Source organism: Colobus angolensis, unplaced genomic scaffold (assembly GCF_000951035.1).
Source record: "Colobus angolensis palliatus isolate OR3802 unplaced genomic scaffold, Cang.pa_1.0 Scaffold434, whole genome shotgun sequence".
NCBI lineage: Eukaryota > Metazoa > Chordata > Mammalia > Primates > Cercopithecidae > Colobus > Colobus angolensis.
The window spans coordinates 2,536,969-2,559,876 of record NW_012117755.1 but is presented as its reverse complement, the minus strand read 5'-3'; the positions used below and the strand labels follow the sequence as shown (position 1 = coordinate 2,559,876).

Here is a 22,908-nt window from a genome sequence, read left to right as displayed (position 1 = left end):
GAGAGAGAGAGAGAGAGAGAGAGAGAGAGAGAGAGAAAGAGAGAGAGAGACTGACTGCCTCAGATTTATAGGATACTTGCTTATCTATTCCTGTTAGAATTTTCGGCTTGCCACTTCACATAGTATCAAGAAAACAAATGTATTACTCCCAAATTACAGACTATTAAATAAAGACAAAAACTAAGATGATTTTCATGAAAAGTAAACAATAAGCTTTTTACACAGCAGAAACTGAGGATTTCATTACACAAAGTTATGAGAAAAGCTACATATTGATATCTTTGTTATTGTGAATATCTCAGTTTCAGTATCTCAGTTATTGTGAATCTGTAAATTCCATGCCCTATTACCCCCATACAAGCCAGGGAGATGTACTCATATAATAGCATTTCACTCATGATCGAATTGACACCAAATGGTTGCCTCTTTGCAATATACGCAAAGAAATTTTTAGTTGTAGGCTTTGTGTTTTGTTTTGTAGTTAGACCACTAAAAATAATCAAATTTCTGATATAGTTAAGCCATAAAGATGAAAGAAGTGACTCACTTAAAATATTTATTAATTACATATGTTTTTATATCTATAACATACTTATATTCCGATGTGTGGGAACTCAGTTACTTAAGTCAGGAATTCATGTGGGGATAGAGTTAGAATTTAATCAGAAAGGCCAGTCTCCTGAGATGGGTTCTACCAGCATTTGAACTATTTTTACCACGATCAACACTAGAGGCACTGCTAATGAGCAAAATGAATATTAGAAATGAGTTTTCACTTATGAGATTAGTGTTATCTAAGATACATGCTTTGGTTAAAATATTTGAGAGAAATTCCTCATCTCCAGCTTGCTAGGTATAAAAATTTAGTAAGCTATGGAACCTGTATTCTTTGGATTGGTGCCCAAGATTTAATGCCTAAACTATTCTTTGTTTCCACATTGAATCCAAAGATTCTAGCTGTATGATGCCTTCTCTAAGGTTAACTGGATTCTGCCTCTAGATTCTGGATTATTCTCATGTCTCCCTTGATTGAACCTTTTATATGGAGTATAACACCTGAGAGTGAGGGTATGGAAGTGTAGCTAACCTTTACCTATTATACTAAAGTTTTGCTATGGTTATCTGCCAAAAATAACCTAATAGTTGGCCTTGCATAATAGTGTTGATCTAGGGCAACGCATAACACCATGTAAGCCACAAACTTTAAAACAACCTCCACTATAAGGAAGTGTAACCAACTCCTTACATTCAACAATACATTTGACTTTATTCTTGGAATATATTATTACATTTTTCTTTTTCTTTCCTCATGGTTATATTTGTTATAAAACATGGTTTTATAACTAGATCGTTAAAGATCTTTAAAGATTGTGTTCTTTGTTGCATACTATTACTACCATATGAATAATTTCACAATCTTGCCTTGCCTTTCATCTTGAGGCATCTATTCACATAATTATTTTTTCACAGTCCAAACAATAACCAGGCCTTGTAATTTACTTATGAAATAAAAGACTGATATTTATATAATTGTCTTATGACGTATGCATGTGTAAGTATGTCTGAGTAAATGTTCTGCATGTTTGTGTGTGTGAGAGAGAGACAGATAGAGAGACAGAGAAAAAGAGAGAGAGAGAGAGAGAGAGAGAGAGAGAGAGATTGAGAGTAAGCCCGATCATTATTGAGAGGTGTAAGAAATTAGTTTATGGAGATGCAAAAACCTGGGGTTCAGATACGAGACTGCGGTGAGATCATTTCCTCCCACCCTCTGGGGGCTCATCTGAGCTGCCAAAATATTCTCCTCTCTGACATTTTTATCTTGGCTCTTCGACAAGTTCTCAGTTGCCTGCTCAAGATTCATATTGTCTATTATTTCTTCCCTGGGTATCTATTTTCACAGAATAGTTGAAGACTCATAATAAAGCCTATTTTAACGTATCATTTTTCCTAAGCAAACCCATTTCAATCTCCACTCTTTATTTGCCAAACATGTCCTAAATACTAATTCTAAACGCAGCTCAATGCAGTTTATTACGTTTCCATGTAAATATTTATACTATATGTTATTTGTGTATGTGTACACACACACACACGCGCGTGCACGCACACATAAGGTTTGTTGCCAATAAACCTGTGATAGAATCTGGCACTTATCAATGGCATTGCCTTGGGCAAGTCACTTAACCTCTCTGAGTTTCTCCCTTTCAAAACAAGAAAAATGCCAGTTAGCTTGTACTATTTTTGAGAGGTTTAGAAATATTGAATATGGTATGCATAGCACAATGCCTGGTACATACTAGAAATTAATGCATGGTAAGCATCATGAATTTTATGATAGTATATATGACCTACATTTTGGGCCAAAAGGAAGTTTTTGAAAGCAATTTGGTCAAAGCCAAACACTGCATGTTTAAATAATAATGGTTGGGCAACAATGCTATGTCTTTAAGCATTTCTTTCCATTTTTCAAAATCTGCTGTCTCTTTCTTATTCACAATTATTTCGACTATTTAATATTTTAATGGGAAGAGTTGGATAAACCTAAATGAGCAGCATTGGGATTCTTTTCATAGTGATCACTTAGAGTTTGTTTTGCTTTTCTTTTTTTACCTTATATCAAGAAATAATATATAACCAATATATAATTATATGAAAACATCAATCTTTAAAACAGCATAAATAACACCAACAATTCCTCCCTATGAGTATATAAAATATTCACAGATATATATGTGGTATGTGTTTCTAAAAGTAATATATGTGTGCTTGGGTATATAATAAATATTGCAACAAAAACTATATCATGTAGTACATACTGGTTTGAAGGTGCTCTCCTCACTATACTCCAATTTATACACCACGATTTATTTCGGCATCCCACTAAATTTTGGGCATTTAATTTTTTCCTGCTAGTCCCTATTTGAAATAATGAGCTTATCTGTAGTGAGAAGCTGTAAATATGCTGCCTAGATTCCCCTTTGGAAATGAAGGACTTATTTCCCCAGCTGCTAGGAGTGCTGCTGGTAGACAGCCTTCAGCTGTCAGCCCTTGTCTTAGTCTGGGCTGCTATAGCTAAATACCTTAAACTGGGTAATTTGCAAACAACAGAATTTGTTGCTTATAGTTCTGGAGGCTGGGAATTCCAAGATCAAGACATCAGCAGATTCATTGTCTGGTGACGGCCCACTCCTGTTTAATGGCACCTTCGGTGTGTCCTTACATGGTGAGTGGGCAAGGAAGCTTTCTGGAGCCTCTTTTATAAGGGCACTGATCCCGTTCCTGAAGGCAGAGCCCCCATGACCTAATCACCCCCCCCCAAACCCCCACCTTCTAATGCCATCACCTTGAGTGTCAGGTTTCAACACACACATTTTGGGGGGACAAAAACGTTCAGATTATAGCAGCCCCCTTATGGAAATTCCCGTGGCTGAACAGAATCATCTTGCTCAAGTTTGTTGCCTTCCTGGAGTAGCCCACATCCAGTGCGTGACTTGACATGGGATTATAAAAATACAGTCCCCTTTCTTCATTTCCTAGCACTTCTGAAGGATTATTCCAGCTCAAGAACTCCCTGAATGGTCAGCTGAGGCCCTTACTAACACTGTGTCAAAGCTCAACTTCTCCCGCTGCCCCTACATACTGACCCCAAGAACACTCCTAAATAGACATACTGCATGCTCACCTCAATCTCAGGATATGCTTGCCAGGAACCCAACCTATGATATTATCTTTAAGTAAGTAAACCCTAGGAATTTGGGACTGATTTCTAGAATGCTCTTATTCTAAAACTCTCCATAGTGTAGGTCAAAACTTTTCCATAATAGTGTGCATATTTTTTTCCCATTGCTCCTTTATCAAGTACTTGGGAATTAAGCTACAGAACATTTGGAAGAATTAAAGTGGGGTGGACTTCCTGCATATCTCTCAGGGGTCAAACACACCTGTTTGTGGCCATCGACTTTCACAAAACCATCTCATCTTTGGCCTTAGGCACATTCTGTCGTCTGAAAACCTCTCAACAGAAGGTGCCTTCCTCACTACACTCCAAGACTTTCCTTTCAATCCAACTAAAAAATTTGAATCTATTAAGAAAATAGGTATTTTTAGAATCACTTAGAAAACAATTACAGTGAAACATGTTTTTTTTTTTTTTCTCTTTCTCTCTCTTTAAATTTGTACCGTCAATTGGAAAGGGGCTTTGAGACATTACACTACCATTGCCCTTTTGTTCCCTCTCAGATTTGAAAGCTTTATTTATGATGCAAAAATAGTCATCATGATTAATTGGTGTTTCAAGTGTCTATCATTTTTCACCGAGGATAATTGGTATGATTAGCAAGAGGAACCTCCATATCAATCTACTTAATCATCTAAAATTCATATTTGTTTTAAGGATGACTTTATTTGTTACTTTGATTGATAATGTAAAATACTACTATGATTTCAGTGCAAAATAAAAGTGTGAAGAAAAGTAATACAGATATTGGCATAACCATCAAAGGGAATTTCTTAAAGAATATAGAACAAACCCAACTACAGAGATTTGTTATTTACTAAGATCTTAAAACATGCTTTTTAAATTCTGATAATGAAAATATGACATAGAGTTTGCTATCCTAGTTTTACAGTTGAACAAACTGTAATAGAATAGATCCCCAAATATGTGTAGTTTGTCAGTAACATACAGGGCAAGGTTTTAGATGCCTGACTTTAAACAAAGCTCATGATATTTCTACAAATACAACAAAACCAGAAAAAAATACTCACATATTCTTAAAGCTCCTCTGTATTTCAGGAGGGGTGAAGTAACTGAATTATATTAACAGTGTTCTTTACTATGATACCCAATTCTTGTCATGAATAAAAGGTGATGTTCAGAGATATCATCAAATAATTGACAAAAAAAAAAAACAGGATAAGAAAAAAGGCATGAAATAAGGTAGTGACCAAACATTTCCTTTTTATCAGTGATCAAAATCCTTGCTTTTTTACATGTCTATAAAATCCATTCTATTTCTCTGGATGTGTAATGAAAGAAAATGAATATGTATGCTCATTTCTATTCCTTTTGAAATAACTAAAGAGATGGCATTCTGAGTCCACATTCTCTTTCCAGATTTTAAATTTTATAATTACTTACATAACACTATCAACGAATAGGACAATAGAATAAAAATAAAAAGTGAATCCTTTTTAGAAGACTGTTAATTTGAGTACAAACTGCTATATAGTATGTACTACTCTTCAAAGTTGTCATGCAGATTTTAATAATTAATCAATATTCTAAATATAAATTACTATATGTAATGTAGTAATCTTTTTTTATAAATAAAATTATCTTGTAGAATGCTGTGCTAAATTCTTTCCCTCGGATAGTGACTCTAGAGAAAGAATGGCTGCTTGGACCCTGGTAGGTACATCATGGTGAGAGGCACAAATGTTATCCTGGTAACAACTTCACAAATTATAGACATAGTGCTAACAGAAAAGATTTCTAAAAGATTAATTTGGTAAAAGCATATGTAGAGAAATCAAGTGACTCAGAGGGACATACACATTCAACTAAGATAACGTTCTCTCAACTGTGCTCCTCAAGATGCTCTACACAAATGGTTTCCATGGAGAAATGACTGAGAAATACTGAGCTAACAATATTAACATTTCCATAGGACTTTTCAGTGACCTTACTACGGAGATGTACATCATAGATTGCAAGGACAGGCAAAGTCTATGCATGTTTTTCAGCTTATTTGACCTTTTCATGAGGATCATGTATGAACACCTGATGAACCTGGTTTTCAGTAGGACAATTTTGGAAATGTTGAGATCTTTTATCAACTGGAAATGATAGTATATTTCCTAGTCAAAATATTTTAAATCACTTTATTGATTTTTTAACCACTTGATTGACATAAAAAGCTATACATATTTAATGAACACAGCTTGATGAGTTTGGAGATAATAACAGTTATGTGCTACATAAGGACATTTTGATCAATGGACCACTGTCACGTACATAGTCGGTATACATGCAGGACAGTGGTTCTATAAGATTATAATATTTTTCTGTAACTTTTCTGTTTAGATATGATTAGATACACAAATGCTTGCCATTGTGTTCCAACTGCCTAAAGTATTCAGTACAGTCACATGCTGTACTGGTTTATAGCCTAGGAGCAATAGGGTGTACCATATAGCCTAGGTGTGTAGTAGGCTGTACCATCTAGGTTTGTGTAAGTACACTCTATGATGTTTGCACAACAAGATCAATCAGCTAACAATGCATTTCTCAGAATGTGCATCTGTTGTTAAGCAATGCATGACTATATACCCCAGTGAAATCATGTCCAGAATCTATGTCATAAACCTATGCATCATCTCCAAAATTTTTCTCCTACCTTCCTTATTTACTGTTATTATTTTTGCATGTACCATAATAACAGTTAAAAAAAGATCTACTCTCTTAGCAAAGTTTTAAATATATAACATTGTTAACTACAAGCCCTATGCTGTACAGTAGATTTGTAGGACTTACTCATCTTATATGACTGAAACCCAGTTAGTATCTTTTTTTTTTTTTTCTTTGAGACTAAGTCTTGCTCTGTCGCCCAGGCTGGAGTGCAGTGGCAGGATCTTGGCTCTCACTGCAAACCCCGCCTCCTGGGTTCACACCATTCTCCTGCCTCAGCCTCTCGAGTAGCTGGGACCACAGGTGCCCGCCACCATGCCTGGCTAATTTTTTGTATTTTTAGTACAAATGGGGTTTCACCACATTAGCCAGGATGGTCTCGATCTCCTGACCTCGTGATCCGCCCACCTTGGCCTCCCAAAGTGTTGGGATTACAGGCGTGAGCCACTGCGCCTAGCCCCTAGTTAGTATCTTAATACTCATTATTTTCCATTTTTATGGCACAAAATAGCTGAGATTATGAGAGATAAGAGTGGCTATTTTTATTGGAACAATGATAGAAGGAGGGAAATATCTACAAGTCTGGGCCATGCGGTGGTGCTGCTATGAATGGCCAAGTAAATACTGGGGTTTGTGATGAAAGATAGGAAAGCCTATCTCAAGAAGGAAAAAAAAAGTGTTACAAGAAAGGCAACATTGGCAAGGAAGAAAAACTTGATCTTTAAAACATGTTATTCTAAACAGACTATATTCCTTGTTTTCTTGTTTGATTATCATTGCTAGAACTGGTAATGTTTTTATTGCTCAGTCTATACTTTCTCTTGAACTCAGTGAGTGTGTTTGGGTCTTAATAATTCAGAATATAAAAACTGATGACCTAACATCTTTAGAGTTTGTCAGACTATTTAAGCTATTATGAAAGTGACTGCTTTCTCTTTCTCCAACATAAAAATATTCAGAGGCAGAAAGAGAGACATGAATAATAGAGTTTTTTCTGCATTTTATTTCCTTGATTTCTGAAACAAATTTAAACAGAACTAAGAAGATAGGAAAACAATCCCATCATATTTAGCTAAGTTAAAACTACATATGTCCAAAGGAGAAAAATATACATTATGAAGAGTATCTTGGCTAGCATAGCCAGCTGCCTATCCAATATCCTTTCTTTCCTTCTTAGCTAAAAAAATCCAAATTCTGTTCAGACTAGCAAGGTTTTATAGCTAAGTCACTAATTTTCACATTTTGAATTATGAAGAAAGAAACATACCTACTCAGATAAAACACTCGATCCTCCCAAGATCCTTAGAAGTTAGGAATGGTCATGTGACACATTTCTGGTTAATGCACTGTCAAGTAGAAACTCTTCTGTGTGGGGCTGCCAGAAAAGCATTTGTTTTCCTTACAAACAGGAGCTGACACTGCTGGAATATGCTTTTACTTTCCTCATTTTCCCTTCTTCCATTTAAAGTACAGACATAGTGCCTGGGGGCAGAGTAGCCATGTTGAGACCACAGGAAAGAAAGTCTTGCCGGGCGTGGTGGCTCACGCCTGTAATCCCAGCACTTTGGGGGGGCTGAGGGAGGTGGATCACGAGATCAGGAGATTGAGACCATCCTGGCCAACATGGTGAAACTCCGTCTCTACTAAAAATACAAAAATTAGCTGGGCGTGGTGGTGTGTGCCTGTAATCCCAGCTACTCAGGAGGCTGAGGCAGGATAATCCCCTGAACCAGGGAGTCAGAGGTTGCAGTGAGCCGAGATCGCGCCACTGCACTCCAGCCTGGTAACAGAGACTCCATCTCAAACAAAAACAAAAACAAAAGCAAAACAAAACAAAAAGAAAGCCTCATGTTGGAGATGACTGGGGTTGGAGGAAAGAATGGGGACATAGGGTTTTGCGGCTGCTGCACTGACCCTGGAACACATAATTCTGGAAGTCTTGCTCTATGAGAAAAAGAAACTATCTGGATAAGCCACTGTATTGAGAATGCTGTCACACATAGCTAAACACAATCTTAACACAATAAACTGGAAAAAAAATCCTTTAATTGCTAAAATTCTCAGAGTGTCTAAAATTATGATTGTTTTTGCATTGATGCGGCAAATTTAATTCTCAGGAGACTTTCATTCATCATTGACCAAAAGTAGACATGAACCATACTGCATTTAACAGTTAAGACAAACATATATATGAATGTAGCTCTATAAAATATTGTTATATTCCAAATACTAAATAAAACTAGTAATCTGTAAAGATAAAGTAAATCAACAATATTTATAAAGCACTTAGTATATACTTAGTGGCTAGGTCAAATAGAATATTACACCCTCCTTTACAGGAAATTTAAATTTATTTCAAGGAATAGAAAATAACAATCTAAAAAGTCAAATGACAGCATACATTTTAATAGAAAAGTTCAAGACAACAGAAGCAGCTTTACAAGAAAATATATAAAGGACAAAATGATTTTAGACTGAATCATTGATTAAAAAGACCAACACATATTGGCAGCTGGGCACAGTGGCTCATGTCTGTAATCCCAGCACTTTGGGAGGCCAAACAGGTGGATCACAAGGTCAGTTGTTCGAGACCAGCCTGGCCACCATAGTGAAACCCCATCTCTACTGAAAATACAAAAAATTAGCCAGGAGTGGTGGTGAGTGCTTGTAAACAGAATTCTCTATTTATTTATTTATTTATTTGAGATGGAGTTTCACTCTTGTTGCTTAGGCTGGAGTGCAATGGTGTGATCTAGGCTCACTGCAACATCTGCCTCCCGGGTTCAAGCAATTCTCCTGCCTAAGCCTCTGGAGTAGCTGGGGTTACAGGCATGTGCCATGAGGCCCGGCTAATTTTGTATTTTTAGTAGAGACAGGGTTTCTCCATGTTGGTCAGGCTGGTCTCAAACTCCCAACCTCAGGTGATCCTCCTGCCTCGGCCTTCCAAAGTGCTGAGATTACAGGCGTGAGCTACCATGCCCAGCTCAGAATTCTCTATTTAAACACAATGACAAACATAAACTTCCTTATCAGAATCCCACTGGTATTTTATGGAAAACACAGTACAGTGACTTTCATCAGAATTCATGTAAATATCCTGGATCAGTTTTGCTTGATAAGATTTTGACAGAAAAGTTTACAGTGAATTGAATTAAAATATAAGAAGATATAAATTTCCATTCATAGACTTTGAAATATGTAGTTTAGTATAGTTTATAAGTTTATATAGTTTCTTTAAGAAAAAAGCATATGGTATCATTTTCCATAAAAAGGTAATTGAGAGACTTAGAAAATATGATTTTGTACGTGTGTGTGTGTGTTTGCAACTCTATGACGTTTTTATTTAAGGGGGGGTTATTTTTGTTGTGACTAGAGAATATAAAATAAGTCACATTACTGACATTGACATGTCTTTACATCCTTCAGTGAAGATAATAGTGGATTTGATCTCATTAGGTAAAGAAAGAAAATTATATAAATATGGGTCAGTCATCCACATGGTCACAAGCTGTCTACCAGAGACAAGTACATTGGTTGGAAGATAATTAAAGCACAAAATTTGTAAATATCTTCAGCCAAACAGATTACAAGATTAATTTCTTAATTAATATCTTAATTGGCATTTCTTAAATGAGTTTGTGCAGAAATAAAATGATGAGATGAGAAGGGTTGGATTGCTGATCGATGAAAGAGAAAAACAGAGTAATCAATCTCCTCACCCTAAGATGGCTGTCACCCAACCTCGTGAAATCCACTGGATGCCCATGGAAATAAACCGTGTTTACTTTGTTTTGTTATAATTTGGATGGAGAAATGAGATGTGTAAGAAGTTGAGGGGGGTGGCTGAGAAAACAGAAAAGAAGTAAGAAACATTATCTATTCCCAAGAGGTCTGGGGTCTGGGTTTGTGTTAGGACAATTACATTTACTAAGTGACTTTAGATCAATTAACTAAATTGTCTATAAGTCCTCTCATTTGTTGAATAAGAGAAACTATCTGTAATACCCACTTTCTGCTGGGTTCGTGACAATAGAATAAAACCAAGAAACATTCTGTTTTGTATTACTTTTAGTTTAAATAGCCAATGCCACTTTACCCACACATTGTCCCATCAATTCTTCCAAGGCTATACTATACAAGTTGTTTAGTAATCAGATTTTGACCGAATTTATTCAACAAAAGTTATAATCAGAATTATTCTGTAGCTAATTCAAATGCTTTTTGTGTATAGGCAGAGTTTTAAAAAATCATAATTTTTATTAAGTACTTTGACCTTAACAATAACAAAAATTAAATTCATTCAAATAATTATGTCCCATTTAAATATACACTGTACCCACTAAAACTGCTCATTCAATCTTTAGATAATGAAATCTCCCAGGTAACAGCGCAATGTGTGGTTAAAAACGAATCTTGAACAATGCTACTATCATCTTGTCCAGATTGGCCAATTTGTCTCAACCCCAGTCTGGAGAGGTCTTATTGGAGGATAAAATGCCTTTGCTAATTCAATTCCTTATTCAATACAAGTGCAGTGGTTGAGATTTTGTGGTGAATTACCCTGAACACCTGGCCAAAAGGAATTGAAAAAAGACTACAATTAACTCAGTACAGGTAATCAGACACCAGTATTATGAAAAATAATATCATATGGCCATCTAAATTCTATTTGTTGATAGCAACACTAGTCTCTACTGCCGCAAACCTCTCTTCATATTTCCCCCTCCACCTCTCTCCCTCCTGTCTCCCTCCATCTCTCTTTCATTTCTTCTGTTTTTTCTCCCTCCTTCCCCTTTTTCCTGCTTGCCTTCCTCTCTTCCTTCCTTTTTCTCCCTTTCCTCCCTTCTTTGTTTTCTCTTTCCTTTCCTTAAGGGTCAGATTTAATAATCACTCTCAGAGCAAAACCCAGGACATATTTTTCCCTGCATTTGATAGATTATGTCAACAAAGAAAACTGCTAATTATTGTCAAATATTGTTGTTTCAGAGCAATTTTACTTAAACGTGATGAAATAGAAAAAAGCATTTTTTAATCAGATTTCTCTGACACTAAGCTATAAGGTACAAATCATCCACCGCTATTGATTCACAATTCTAGAAATTAAACTTTGAACTTCATGTGTGTTTTACCTCGAAAGGCTTAATTTGCATATTTCACATCTCTATTCTTCTAAAAGGTAATAGTGTGTTTTCTACTGTCTAAAATGAAGATTTGCTTAATTTTTTTAAATGGCTGTATTCTTAAAACTTAAAAAAATTAAAGTTGTAATTATAGCTTCCATTTTTTTCCTGAATATAATTCATTTAGTAAAAATTATTTTTATTTCAACATGGGAGCAGTTCACCATTTTCTAAAATAATACTTTAATCAAGCAATACATACTAAAGGAGACCAGAAGCTTTTCACCAAATACGTTTTCTGCGTTCAAAGTCTAAAGCTAGTAAAAGGCTAGCTTACTTGAATGTCATGTCCTTATACCCTTTCTGTGGCAAATATTTCAATTACTGTGTGTCTAAGGTTTGGTCTGAATCTCATAACTAACTTCGTCTTGAATCATAAAATGTCTTATTGCATTATCTTATCTAACTTCTGATGCTTTGGAATTATAAATTATAATCCTCACATTCCAATCTGTTCAATATGAAGTTTCCTTATCTCACTGCATTCACATTATCCTTCACGCTATCTACATTTACTGAGAACTAATTTTTGTATGTGTCATAATCAAACAAATTTATATTTGAGGTATTGGTATATGGATGGTCTTTATTTCAGGTCTACATGTTGCAAAGTTGAGTAGATGACCCTGTTGCTTTAGATCAGCTGTATCCAATCTTTTGGCTTCCCTGGGCCACATTGGAAGAATTGTCCTGGGTCACACATAAAATACACTAACACTAATGACAGCTGATGAGCAAAAAAAAAAATCACAAAAAGTAATTCATGTTTTAAGAAAGTTTACAAATTTGTGTTGGGTCACATTCAAAGCCATCCTGGGCCGCATGTGGCTCACAGGCCATGAGTTGAACAAGCTTGCTTTAGTACATAATAATTACCCCCTACAAATGTCCTTTATTTGCTCTGTCCTCCAACTTATTCTACATGTTCTTGACCGAGTTCAGTGGACAATTATTGTTTAGTGGTTGGTCAGAACCTTTTCCTTCTTCTATTGTCAACAGACCCCAGTTGCTATTCGGGAGAATTGCCTTTCCCTAATTTTGAGACTTTGGGAGGAGAGGGATTTAAATAAAATTTTCTGCTCTCTTCTAGCTCATGTATTAACATGTGACCCAAGCAAGGTGAACTGGACTCTCTTTTAAGACTTTAAAATTTGAACAGAGTTGCACACAGGATGGAGAAAAGAGAGTATCACAAACAGACTGGAATACTCCTTGCTAGCCGCATGCCCAGAAAGGCATGCTCAGATTTTTTCCTTTTGTAAGTTTTGCTCCATTGCCTTTGTGCTAATTATAGCACATTTACTTTCTGCCTGATTTAATCAGAGAATGATTTCTGTTGCTTGCATCCAGAGAGCTCTAATTGATAGGCAACTAAACTATATTTGATGATTTTATTTTCCTGTTTACAATCCTTTCAGGGTTACCACTGCCTGTAGGCCATCATCAAAATTCCTCAGTCTGGCAACAAAGGATTCCCATTATTTAGCCCCAGTCCTCTCTATTCAACCTCATCAATTTCTTCTCATCATATACCCTTAACTTCAGCCGTATGGAATCACAATTCCTATGACATACTCTGTTTTTGTCCACCTCAGTGAAAAGCACAGTCTGCTCCCTCTGCCTGGATTGCCCTTCTCGTTTTATCTAGCTAGGTAATTCCAACTCATTCTTTAACGCTTGGCTTAAGTTTTATCTTCTTCAGGAATATCTCACTAGCATCTGTTCTCTCTCCTGGCTTAGTTTTCCCTGAAGAAAGCCCCAACAGCATCACTCCCACAATATCAGAGAAGTTGAAAACTATGAGGTTTAAGGGAGAGGACCCTGGAACCAAACTGCTTGAGTTCATATCTCATCATTGTCTCTTTCTTCCTTGATCTTGGGCAGGTTATTATCCTTACTGTGCCTCTGTATCTACCTCACAGTGATGTTGTAAGCATTAAAGAATTCACATGAAGTACTTAGATCAATGACTGGCATATCATTAGTGCTAAGTATGTGTTAGCTATTATCCTAAAATTTATCTCTATCATAGTGTTATTATTTTCTTCCTTCAACCTCTTTTACCTGCACATTCTGTTGTACAACTTTATATCTCCCAGGTACTTAGTAGCAGCTCAATAGAAGTTGGTTAAAATAACAAAAATGGATAAGTGTTAGTGAAGTGTTTTTTCAGTTTATAAAGCCCTTTTGGAATTTTGCCTAATTTTTCACACATCAAACATTAACGTTGGGATTGCTTTATTTAAACCTTTACATAAAATTGATATTGATTTCCTGAAATTATAATAAAATCCTCCCCATACTTACTTCTCCTTCTTATTTCCCCTCTCACAGATATTTGTTTAATGATTATTTAGGGCCATTTTACTGACAATTTGATGATTGAGGCAATAAAAGCCAAGAACTGACAATGTCTTTATTAATTATTTTTTAATATAAGAGGAAGAGACAGGCAAAGCATCCCACTATTCAGCAAGCAAGAGAAGGGAGATTAGATTTTTTTATAAATATATATGTACATTATATATCATTACATATAATATGCTATATATAAATATTTAAAAAATATTTTTATACTATATATAATTTATAAATCCTATATTTTTGTGTCTCAGAAACGGCTTTTGATTTTTTCCCCTACATTATTATTATTATTATTTTTCTGAGACGGAGTCTCACTCTGTCGCACAGGCTGGAGTGCAATGGCGCAATCTCAGCTCAATGGAACCTCTGGTCAAGGATTCAAGTGATTCTCCTGCCTCAGCCTCCATAGTAGCTGGGATTATAGGCATGTGCCACCACACCAGCTAATTTTTTTATTTGCAATAGAGATGTGGTTTTGCCATGTTGACCAGGCTGGTCTCAAACTCCTGACCTCAAGTGATCCATCTGCCTCAGCCTCCCAAAGCGCTGGGACTGCAGGCGTGAAAAATTGCACCTGGCCCTCTACGTTAGTTTTTGACCTGTATTTAAAGACAATCTCTGCGAGGCGGCATCAAATTAGTAGTCCTTTCTGAAAAGGACAAATTTATTTAGAGAACTCTGGAGACTACTTGGGCATATCAATGGCTTCCCTAAATGCAGGATTCGCAAACCTGTCACAAGGAAGTGTGGACTTTCTCTCCCAATCTATTATTAGGTAACTTCTGCAGGAAGCTATAATGTCAATGGTAGAATAGGGTACAGAAGTGGAAACAAGCTCTCATTTCCATATAGTATTATGATGTGATACATAGTTCGCATAATACAAATGCCATCATTGGTTAGATTTCTAGAGTTCGTGGTGGACCCAAATATAATTACTAACATTTGTTCAATACTAGCAGTAAGCAGTAAGCAAGGCAAAGTGGGAAGCATTTTCCATGTACCAACAAACTTAATTCATATAACAAACTGCAAGGCAGATAGTACAACTACCCACATTTTATAGATAGATAAACTTGGGCTCAGGGAGGCTGAATAACTTACTCAAGGTCACATAGCTTGGGAGCCAAGCTTTGAACCCAAACAATCTCACTTCAAAACCTGGGCTTTAAACGTTATAAAATATTGTTTCCTTTGGTAAATAAAAGTCCTGGGAGTATTATATAACTCAATGTGGTATTGTGAAAAAACATACCTCTTGTTTCTGTATGTATCAGTACATATCAACTATAAAATGCTCAGCATAGTGTCTGACATAGACTACATCTACATCTACATACAAATCACTAAATAGTAATTGCAGTTACAGTTATTACTGCAGCAATAGTATGTATTACTTGTAGTATACGTATTATTACTTGATACATATACTGCCTGCAGTATATGTAGCAAGTAATAACACTGGCTTAGGAATCAAACGGAATTGGATTTGAATCCTTGTTCTGCTACTTACTGGGAATTTGACATCTATGAGCCTCAGTTATGTTTTCTGAAAAATGTGGCTATGATTACTTTTTATAAAGCAGAAGTAAAACAAATTTTCATGTACATATATGTGGTATTTACATATATTTATATACATCCGTATCCATAACTATATTGTGAATGTGAATGTGTATTCTGTGTGCTCTGTACTCAGAATAGGAAACCAAGATTCAGAGATGGCTTGACCACAGTCATCATTTGCAAATGGCACTGAATTCAGGCCTTCTGTATTCAAGCCCAAGGCCTTTAAATGCAGGTTATTTACTATCAAATTACTTTATTCCTACTGAATTGCTGAAATTTATTTTACAAAGAAATTCCCCTTACTCTGTCTGCCTCACTTCTTATTTTTTCAAAAGGTAGTACTTTAATACCTAAATACCTTCAGTACAACTTTCTATTTCTTTAGAAAGACTTGAAAGCTGTTACAAGTGAAAAAACTTTAATGTATAACAATTCCAAAATTATTTTTCTTAACCACTCACATATATAAAAGATGTATAGTATATTTGATCTAGTTACGTAAACCATATTTACATAAATGTATTCTAATACTTCTCGTTGATGTCATAATTTTATCAAATGGATTACACTGAGGCTGAAAAATGAACTATTTGTATTAAAAACATGTTCATTTGACCATGGCATTGTGTAAATGCCAACATTAAGATCTAGGGTATTTTAAAACATCTTATGTTTTGTTACTTTTCTCTTTTAAATTTATATCTCTCTTTCAATAATCCTTATCACTGGAGAAGGAAAATTGGCACAGACAACTTAGAAGAGGGGATAATAATCAATTCCCAGACTATTATATTTGATTCTGCAATATGTTGGGCTACATAGTGCCAAAACAAACAGTATAAATGTAAATAGCTCCGTTGAGAGATTTATTTGGTATAAAACAGATTTTTTAAAATACCAGGTCATTTAGTAAATTTAACTCAGCCAACTATTCTTGTAAGGTTTCTGCTTTTTTTGTATATTTCCTTTTTAATGTATGGCTACTTTTGTTAATTGTATTAATTTATATCCTTGATTATACTTAGGCTGAATAGTGAGAGTAATGTGTTTGCTGAGAGAGAAACAGTTGCCTAAGAACTGGTGGGAAATGGTCTAGGAGAGTAAAGTGATTGGTGGAAAATCTTCATTTTAAAGAAAAACTTCTGCCAACTTTTATCATTTTTTTCTCATACCTTCTGCTTGATGATCATCTCGTTGATATCCTCAAGGTCACCCACCATCACCCTCTGTGATTTTATAACTCGACCAAGCAGAGAAAGCCAGTCGGTAAGTTCTGTCCAAGCCCGGTTGAAATCTGCCAGAGCAGGTACCTCCAACATCAAGGAAGATGGCATTTCTAGTTTGGAGATGGCAGTTTCCTTAGTAACCACAGGTTGTGTCACCAGAGTAACAGTCTGGCTAGGAGCTAAAATATTTTGGGTTTTTTGCAAAAAGGAAAAAAGAAGAAAAAGAAAAATTAGAAACACAAGCTAAAGAGCCAATTCCAATAACAATAAGTCAAATTTAACTGAAGAGTAACAATTTGAGCCAAACTCTTATTCATGACATTCTATATCTTTTTCTAACAATGTGGATACTTTGTTCAGCAATACATGGTAGAAAATTAAAAGATTCAATCTTTTCATTAATATACATTTAACAATTTTTTAAAAAATGATTTTGCTCATTCTCATGCCTGGACAAGTAATTTAAGTTAAATAAGTCTTCTCAATAACAATAATAAACCCTGTGGAAGTGGTGAAGAAAACAAAAGTTTTCAGACCTTGCCAGGGGAATAAATTTTACTTATTTTTTTTTCATTCAAGGGAAAAAAAAGGCAAAACAAGATGGGATAAGATCTTCTTTCTGCCTTAAAATTCCCTTGAACAGGAAGTAAATTAATTCAGAGCTGGACCCTAGGGAAATGAAAGTCAATGAAACGTTCTTGTCTTAGCTCTGTATTTTATACTGGGAGCAGTTTATCATATTTTTTTTTCTTTTTATTTCAAATTGTTAGTAGACTGGCTAGCAGCGAAGAAAAACCGAGATACAATATTTTCTTAAAAATGAGAGCTAGTTCTTCTATTTAGACATGAAACACTGTTTCAAAGTCGTTAAATAAATTGTAATATGAATAGTGTTGGACACTGTAGAGTAAGTCGGCCTATGATAATGGTTAAGATGTGTAGTACTAGAATTAAAATGCTTGGTAGACAACCCTACTCTCTGCCTTAGGAACTCTGGGACCTTGATTAAGCCACATAACCTCTCTAAGTTTCAGTTGTAACATTTGTTCAATACTAGCAGTAAGCAAGGCAAAGTGGGAAGCATTTTTCATATATTTACCTTAAAAGAGGAATAATAATAGGGTAAATGTCATAAGGGCAGTTGTGTAGATTCAATGAGTAGTACAAGCAACACATGTATGACAATGCCAGAAACAACAGCATAATCATCATCACAATAATATTATTACGGCACCTGACACTATAGTAGGTAATCAATAATGTTAGGTATTAATGTTTTTATAAACATTTGGCTAGTAAGAAACACAGTGATGAACAACTGTGGTGAAAAACTGGAGATAAGGCCCCAAAATGTGAAATACTTGGGGAGTAGTCAGTCAAAGGTCTCTGTGTGGCCCTATATTGATTGAAAAGGGCTGAACTTGCTGGTGTGAATTGATACTAAATACCAACACACAGTTGGGTTATCAGAGGTGAGTGGCGAGGGGAAGGAATGCCTAATCAAGTTCATAGACAATGAACTCAGGAGCATAATATAACCAGAAGATTGGTGGCAAAATTATTGGACTATGTAGTTCGGAATAAAAGGTTTCAAGGAAAGCTGCAAAAGACATCTCAACAGGAGACTCAGGGGCATGGACAACTAGTGAACTATTCTAAGAACACTAAAAAAAAAATGAGACATTGAATTTTCATTCTGAGGTAGCCATTCATTAATTTTTACGGCTATGTAACTGTGTTTTTAAGGTTGTCTCCTCATTAGAGAAGAAGATGAGTAGAATGGAAGAATGTTTCTTGTCTTTCAAACTTCTCAGGGACACCAACAATTTTCTGTGAATGAAGGAACTAATAATGATCAATGCAGACAGAAAAAAATAGTGTTTTAAGTGTCAGATAGAATAAAGAAATTTATGTCAAGAAATAATGATTCAAAGGCAGTAACACTGAGGCGATAAAGAAAAAATTTTGTTTCTCAAAGCTATCTGACTACTCTGAGGCTCTTTCTAGAAAGAATTAAATGTAATGTAAAGAAGGAATAGCGTTTTGTGTCACAGTCCAGGAGAAGAAATCATGGAAGCAAACAAGATCTAGAAATCTTAAAAGGGATTCCAGGAAAGGAGCTAAATATCCAGAGAGGATGCATGTGTGAGGATGAAAAGAGAGCTAAATTAAAATATCACTGTAGGAACTAACTGCAGAACACCAGGCTGGCTGGCAAATGTGGATGGAGTGTTCCTAAAATAGATACACAATGTATACGGAGGCAATATACAGCAGTTTAGGAGGATTTCAAGCCTATGGGAAGTGTCAGAAAATGCTTTTTTAAAAAGTGACTTATTGAAAATTTGACCCTCAAATGAGAGCAGAAACGAGATTTTTTTTTTTTCTCCAGACTTACTTCTGATCATGAAAGAAGTACCTAATGAGGTGGAAATGATCATGTCACACTAAATTTCAATAGAGTGGAGGATGAGGAAGTAGAAAATTATCAGACTTCAACAAGCAGACCACTGTTTCCTGAAAAGCACGTTTGGAAAAAGACAGAAAAGAAGAAGGAAAGAAGAAAGGAAGTCAGGAAGTCAGGGAGGGAGGGAGGGAGGAAGGAAAGAGGAAGGGAGGGAGTGAGGGAATCAATTGAAAAGCAAGGCAAGACAAGGCAGGAAGGCAGGAAGGAAGGAAGGAAGTCGGGAAGTCAAGCAGTCGGGGAAGGAAGGAGGAAGGAAGGGAGGGAGGGAGTCTATTGAAAAGCAAGGCCAGGGCCTGAGACTCAAAAAGGGAGGATAGTTCATGATGACTAAATATGCCATTGGGATAATAAATTAGTGGACGCATATTCAGAGGAAGATGGAGAGGTCTAGCAATGCAGCCATCTCTGCACCAGTCATGGGCAGATAATCTCATCTATAGACCCATCAGGCCAGTATTTCTGGTCTCCTCTTCTCCGGCGTTTACCACCTGAAGAACATCTGTACACAGCTGGGAAAGGGAGGGGAAACCGTATCAGACTTTTTCACTGCTCTATCTCTTGCATCTTGCACATGTCCTGGAGTATAGGAGGTGCTCAATTGATTCCTTTTGAATCTAAAAAAAAAGTCAATGTGCAGTAAGCTCTTTAGTGAACTTAGAGGTCTTCTACATACAATGAGTACTAAAATTTAACAACTACCCATTAGACTGGAAGAATGGAGGCTAGAACACAAAACCTGCCTAGGTTTTTACCAGTTAGGTGATTTTAGCTATTTTCAAAAGAAGAAGATAAAGGAGGAAGACCCACTGCTTGGGGCAGACAATGAAAGATCAAATATTAAAGAGAGAAAATACAGCCAGTCAATTTATTCGCCCCCAACCCCACACACATACATTTTTTTTCTATGGAAGGGGGAAAAGCAGGAAATAGCTCTGAATCAGAAAGCAGGGTGTAGCATATTTAGGCTTTCTAGGACCAGATTGTTGTATTTGAATCCTTGCTCTATTTATTTTGTAGCTGTGTAACTACAGTCAGATGACTTAACCTCTCTGAATCTCCATTTACTCCTCCATAAAATGGCGATTATAACAGTACTTCCTTCATAGACAATTGGCCTTACTATTTCCTAAATAGACAGTCTTGGGAAAGTAATGTTCACTGACATTGGAGGCATCTTGAGCTAAGAAATTATACTATGCCCGCTACACTGAACATCTTGACCCTCAAGAGTTTTCACTTGTGTAACTATGAAAACAGTACCCATCTAATGGAATTGTGTTACGGATTTTATGACATGATACATGTAAGTCACCTCCTAGGATTGTTCTGACTGTAAGTACACTATGTGGACTTTTTTCTTCCTCTTTTTCCTGTGTTTCTCACACAATGGTTATTGGTTCCTCATGTTCTACATTCGTATGGGATTTTATGCTCTGTACTCTGAACCAGACTTGATACTCTAGCCTTACCTCTCTCCATTCTTTCTAGGCTCCTCCACACCCATGTCTATTCTGCATTCTCTCATGAGTACAGACCATTTCAAACCTTGTGCCCTTTCATACGCTTTCTGTACTTCTTGAAAACTTTTCTCTCCTGTTTCCAGACAAAAATCTCATTTTCTCTTTAAATGCCAACTCTAGATTTCTATGTTTTCGGGAGGATCAGAAGTGTGTAACTAAAATATCTCTATGAGGAACAGAATTATACCTTTCTTGTGGGTCCTAAACACTTTTTAGTCTTCAACATTTTCTTACTTAAATCTAGTTATCACTAGGAAAGACAAAATCTTGCACCACTATTAGGTTTTAGAGGATTTTGAAAGTGTCTAGAGGATAGCCAATAGTAGTTGAGACTTGTTTTCCAAAGTCAGAAACTTTGGGTCTCAAGGAATATACTTTAAAACATAAAGTAGCAAGAGGCTAATCTTCATAGACCTCTCACACATTAGAGCTAATTCTGTTCAGAAAAACATTACTTAAAATATTTTATGTTTTCTAAAAAGACTTGCCTCTAGGTTCATGCATGCATATATTTTTTCATTTTTTAATCAAAGTGTTTCAAAGGAGAAGTTTTGAGGTCCTGAAAAAAGTTATCTTTTTTTTTTTTTTGAGATGGAGTATTGCTCTGTTGCCAGGCTGGAGTGCAGTGGCGTGATCTCAGCTCACTGCAACCTCTGCCTCGCGGGTTCAAGCAATTCCCCTGCCTCAGCCTCCTGAGTATCTTGGACTACAGGCATTTTCCACCATGCCTGGCTAATTTTTTGTATTTTAGTAGAGACAGGGTTTCGCCATGTTGGCCAGGATGGATTCAATCTCCTGACCTTGTGATCCGCCTGCCTCGGCCTCCCAAAATGCTAGTATTACAGGCATGAGCCACCACGCCTGGCCTATTTATCTTATTTTATTACACGTATCACATTGATTCTTATTGCACTTTCAGATGCCTTTACCTCTATCTGACACATATGAGGTTCTTTCTTTTCCACCATGGCATAGTATTAGAAATATATGCAAATCACCCTTTTCAGTGAAGTGTAGGCTGGTCAGATCTGTTACTGGTTTCGCAGAGTCTGAGTAACCTGTTCATAGTTCTAAGGGTCAGGCAGGGTTATATTGTTGTGCCAAGGATATTTCCTGTTAACTCGACATTTTAAAAGACTGAAAGAGGATTTGTTTTGCTAAGAGTGCCTGAACCCATAATCTAGAATGGGTAAAGAGTTAGGATATATAAACTATTCCACAGAATTTTCAGTGATGTTCTGGGCTGGGTCTCCAGTTGTCATCCCTAAGGAGCATGGGAAATGGCTCCCCCTCCAGCTGGTGGAAATCTTTTCCTCTGTACCCTATTTAACCTTAACCCCAAGTCTGATCATGCCTGGGTGTTCACCCCTTGCCTTATGCCCCTATCTTGGGTTACAAGAAGCTGGCTCTGGGATTCGCTGGCTCATGTATCAGCCTCTCTAACTATCTCAGAGACTAAGGGTATTCTTCTCAAGTCCACCAGAGGGACTGTCTTTTCCTGCCCAGGGTCCTTACTGAAAATAGTCTTTCTGATGTTATGCTATGACAGGTTCCTCCAGTAACAGATTTGGGTGGGTTTTGTTTGTTTGTTTTTTTGCTAAATCACCTTATGCCAGAAACCAGATGCATTACAGTGTACAAAATTAAACTGTATATCTAGGTAGACAGATAGATACACACAGTGGATGCGTGTGTGTGGGTGGGTGGGTGTGGGTGTGTGTAAAGAGAGACAGAGACACAGCAAGAGAGAGAGAGGGCATCTGAATAGTCTGAGGACATACTATGTAACATAATATCTTTCTCATGCATTCATTAGGAAATTAAAATGACTCTACTAAAACTGTGATTTTCCCTCCATAAAATCAAGCTCAAAATAGCTGAAATGAATTGAGTTTGGTACACCAGAATGGTAGCATGAATAACGGTAGGTGTAATATACTATTGCAAACCACAGCTTTGCTCTGAGTATTTTGTTAATTAAAAGGTGTTGGCTTTAGGAAGGAACTCTTATTTTTTTCAAGTGTTTGAAGAATATTTCTCTAGTCTGAAAATTTAATTGGTTTCAGGAGTACATGATTAGTCAGACTAACAGCTTTACTTAGAGCTTTAAAGGGGCTACTAAATCTTTTAAAACACACACACAATGTGTTTGGCGTATTTCCTTTGAAGTATT

The 22,908-nt window shown here is 36.3% G+C and overlaps 1 protein-coding gene across 1 annotated transcript in view; it reads right to left on the bottom strand.

The window, feature by feature from the left end:
• Positions 1-22,908, bottom strand: part of DMD (dystrophin) — a 2,170,472-nt gene that overhangs the window by 642,634 nt on the left and 1,504,930 nt on the right. The window contains exon 51 of the mRNA XM_011957103.1: positions 16,695-16,927. Within this exon, the coding sequence (XP_011812493.1) occupies positions 16,695-16,927 (233 nt within the window). The remainder of the gene's footprint in view (positions 1-16,694; positions 16,928-22,908) is intronic.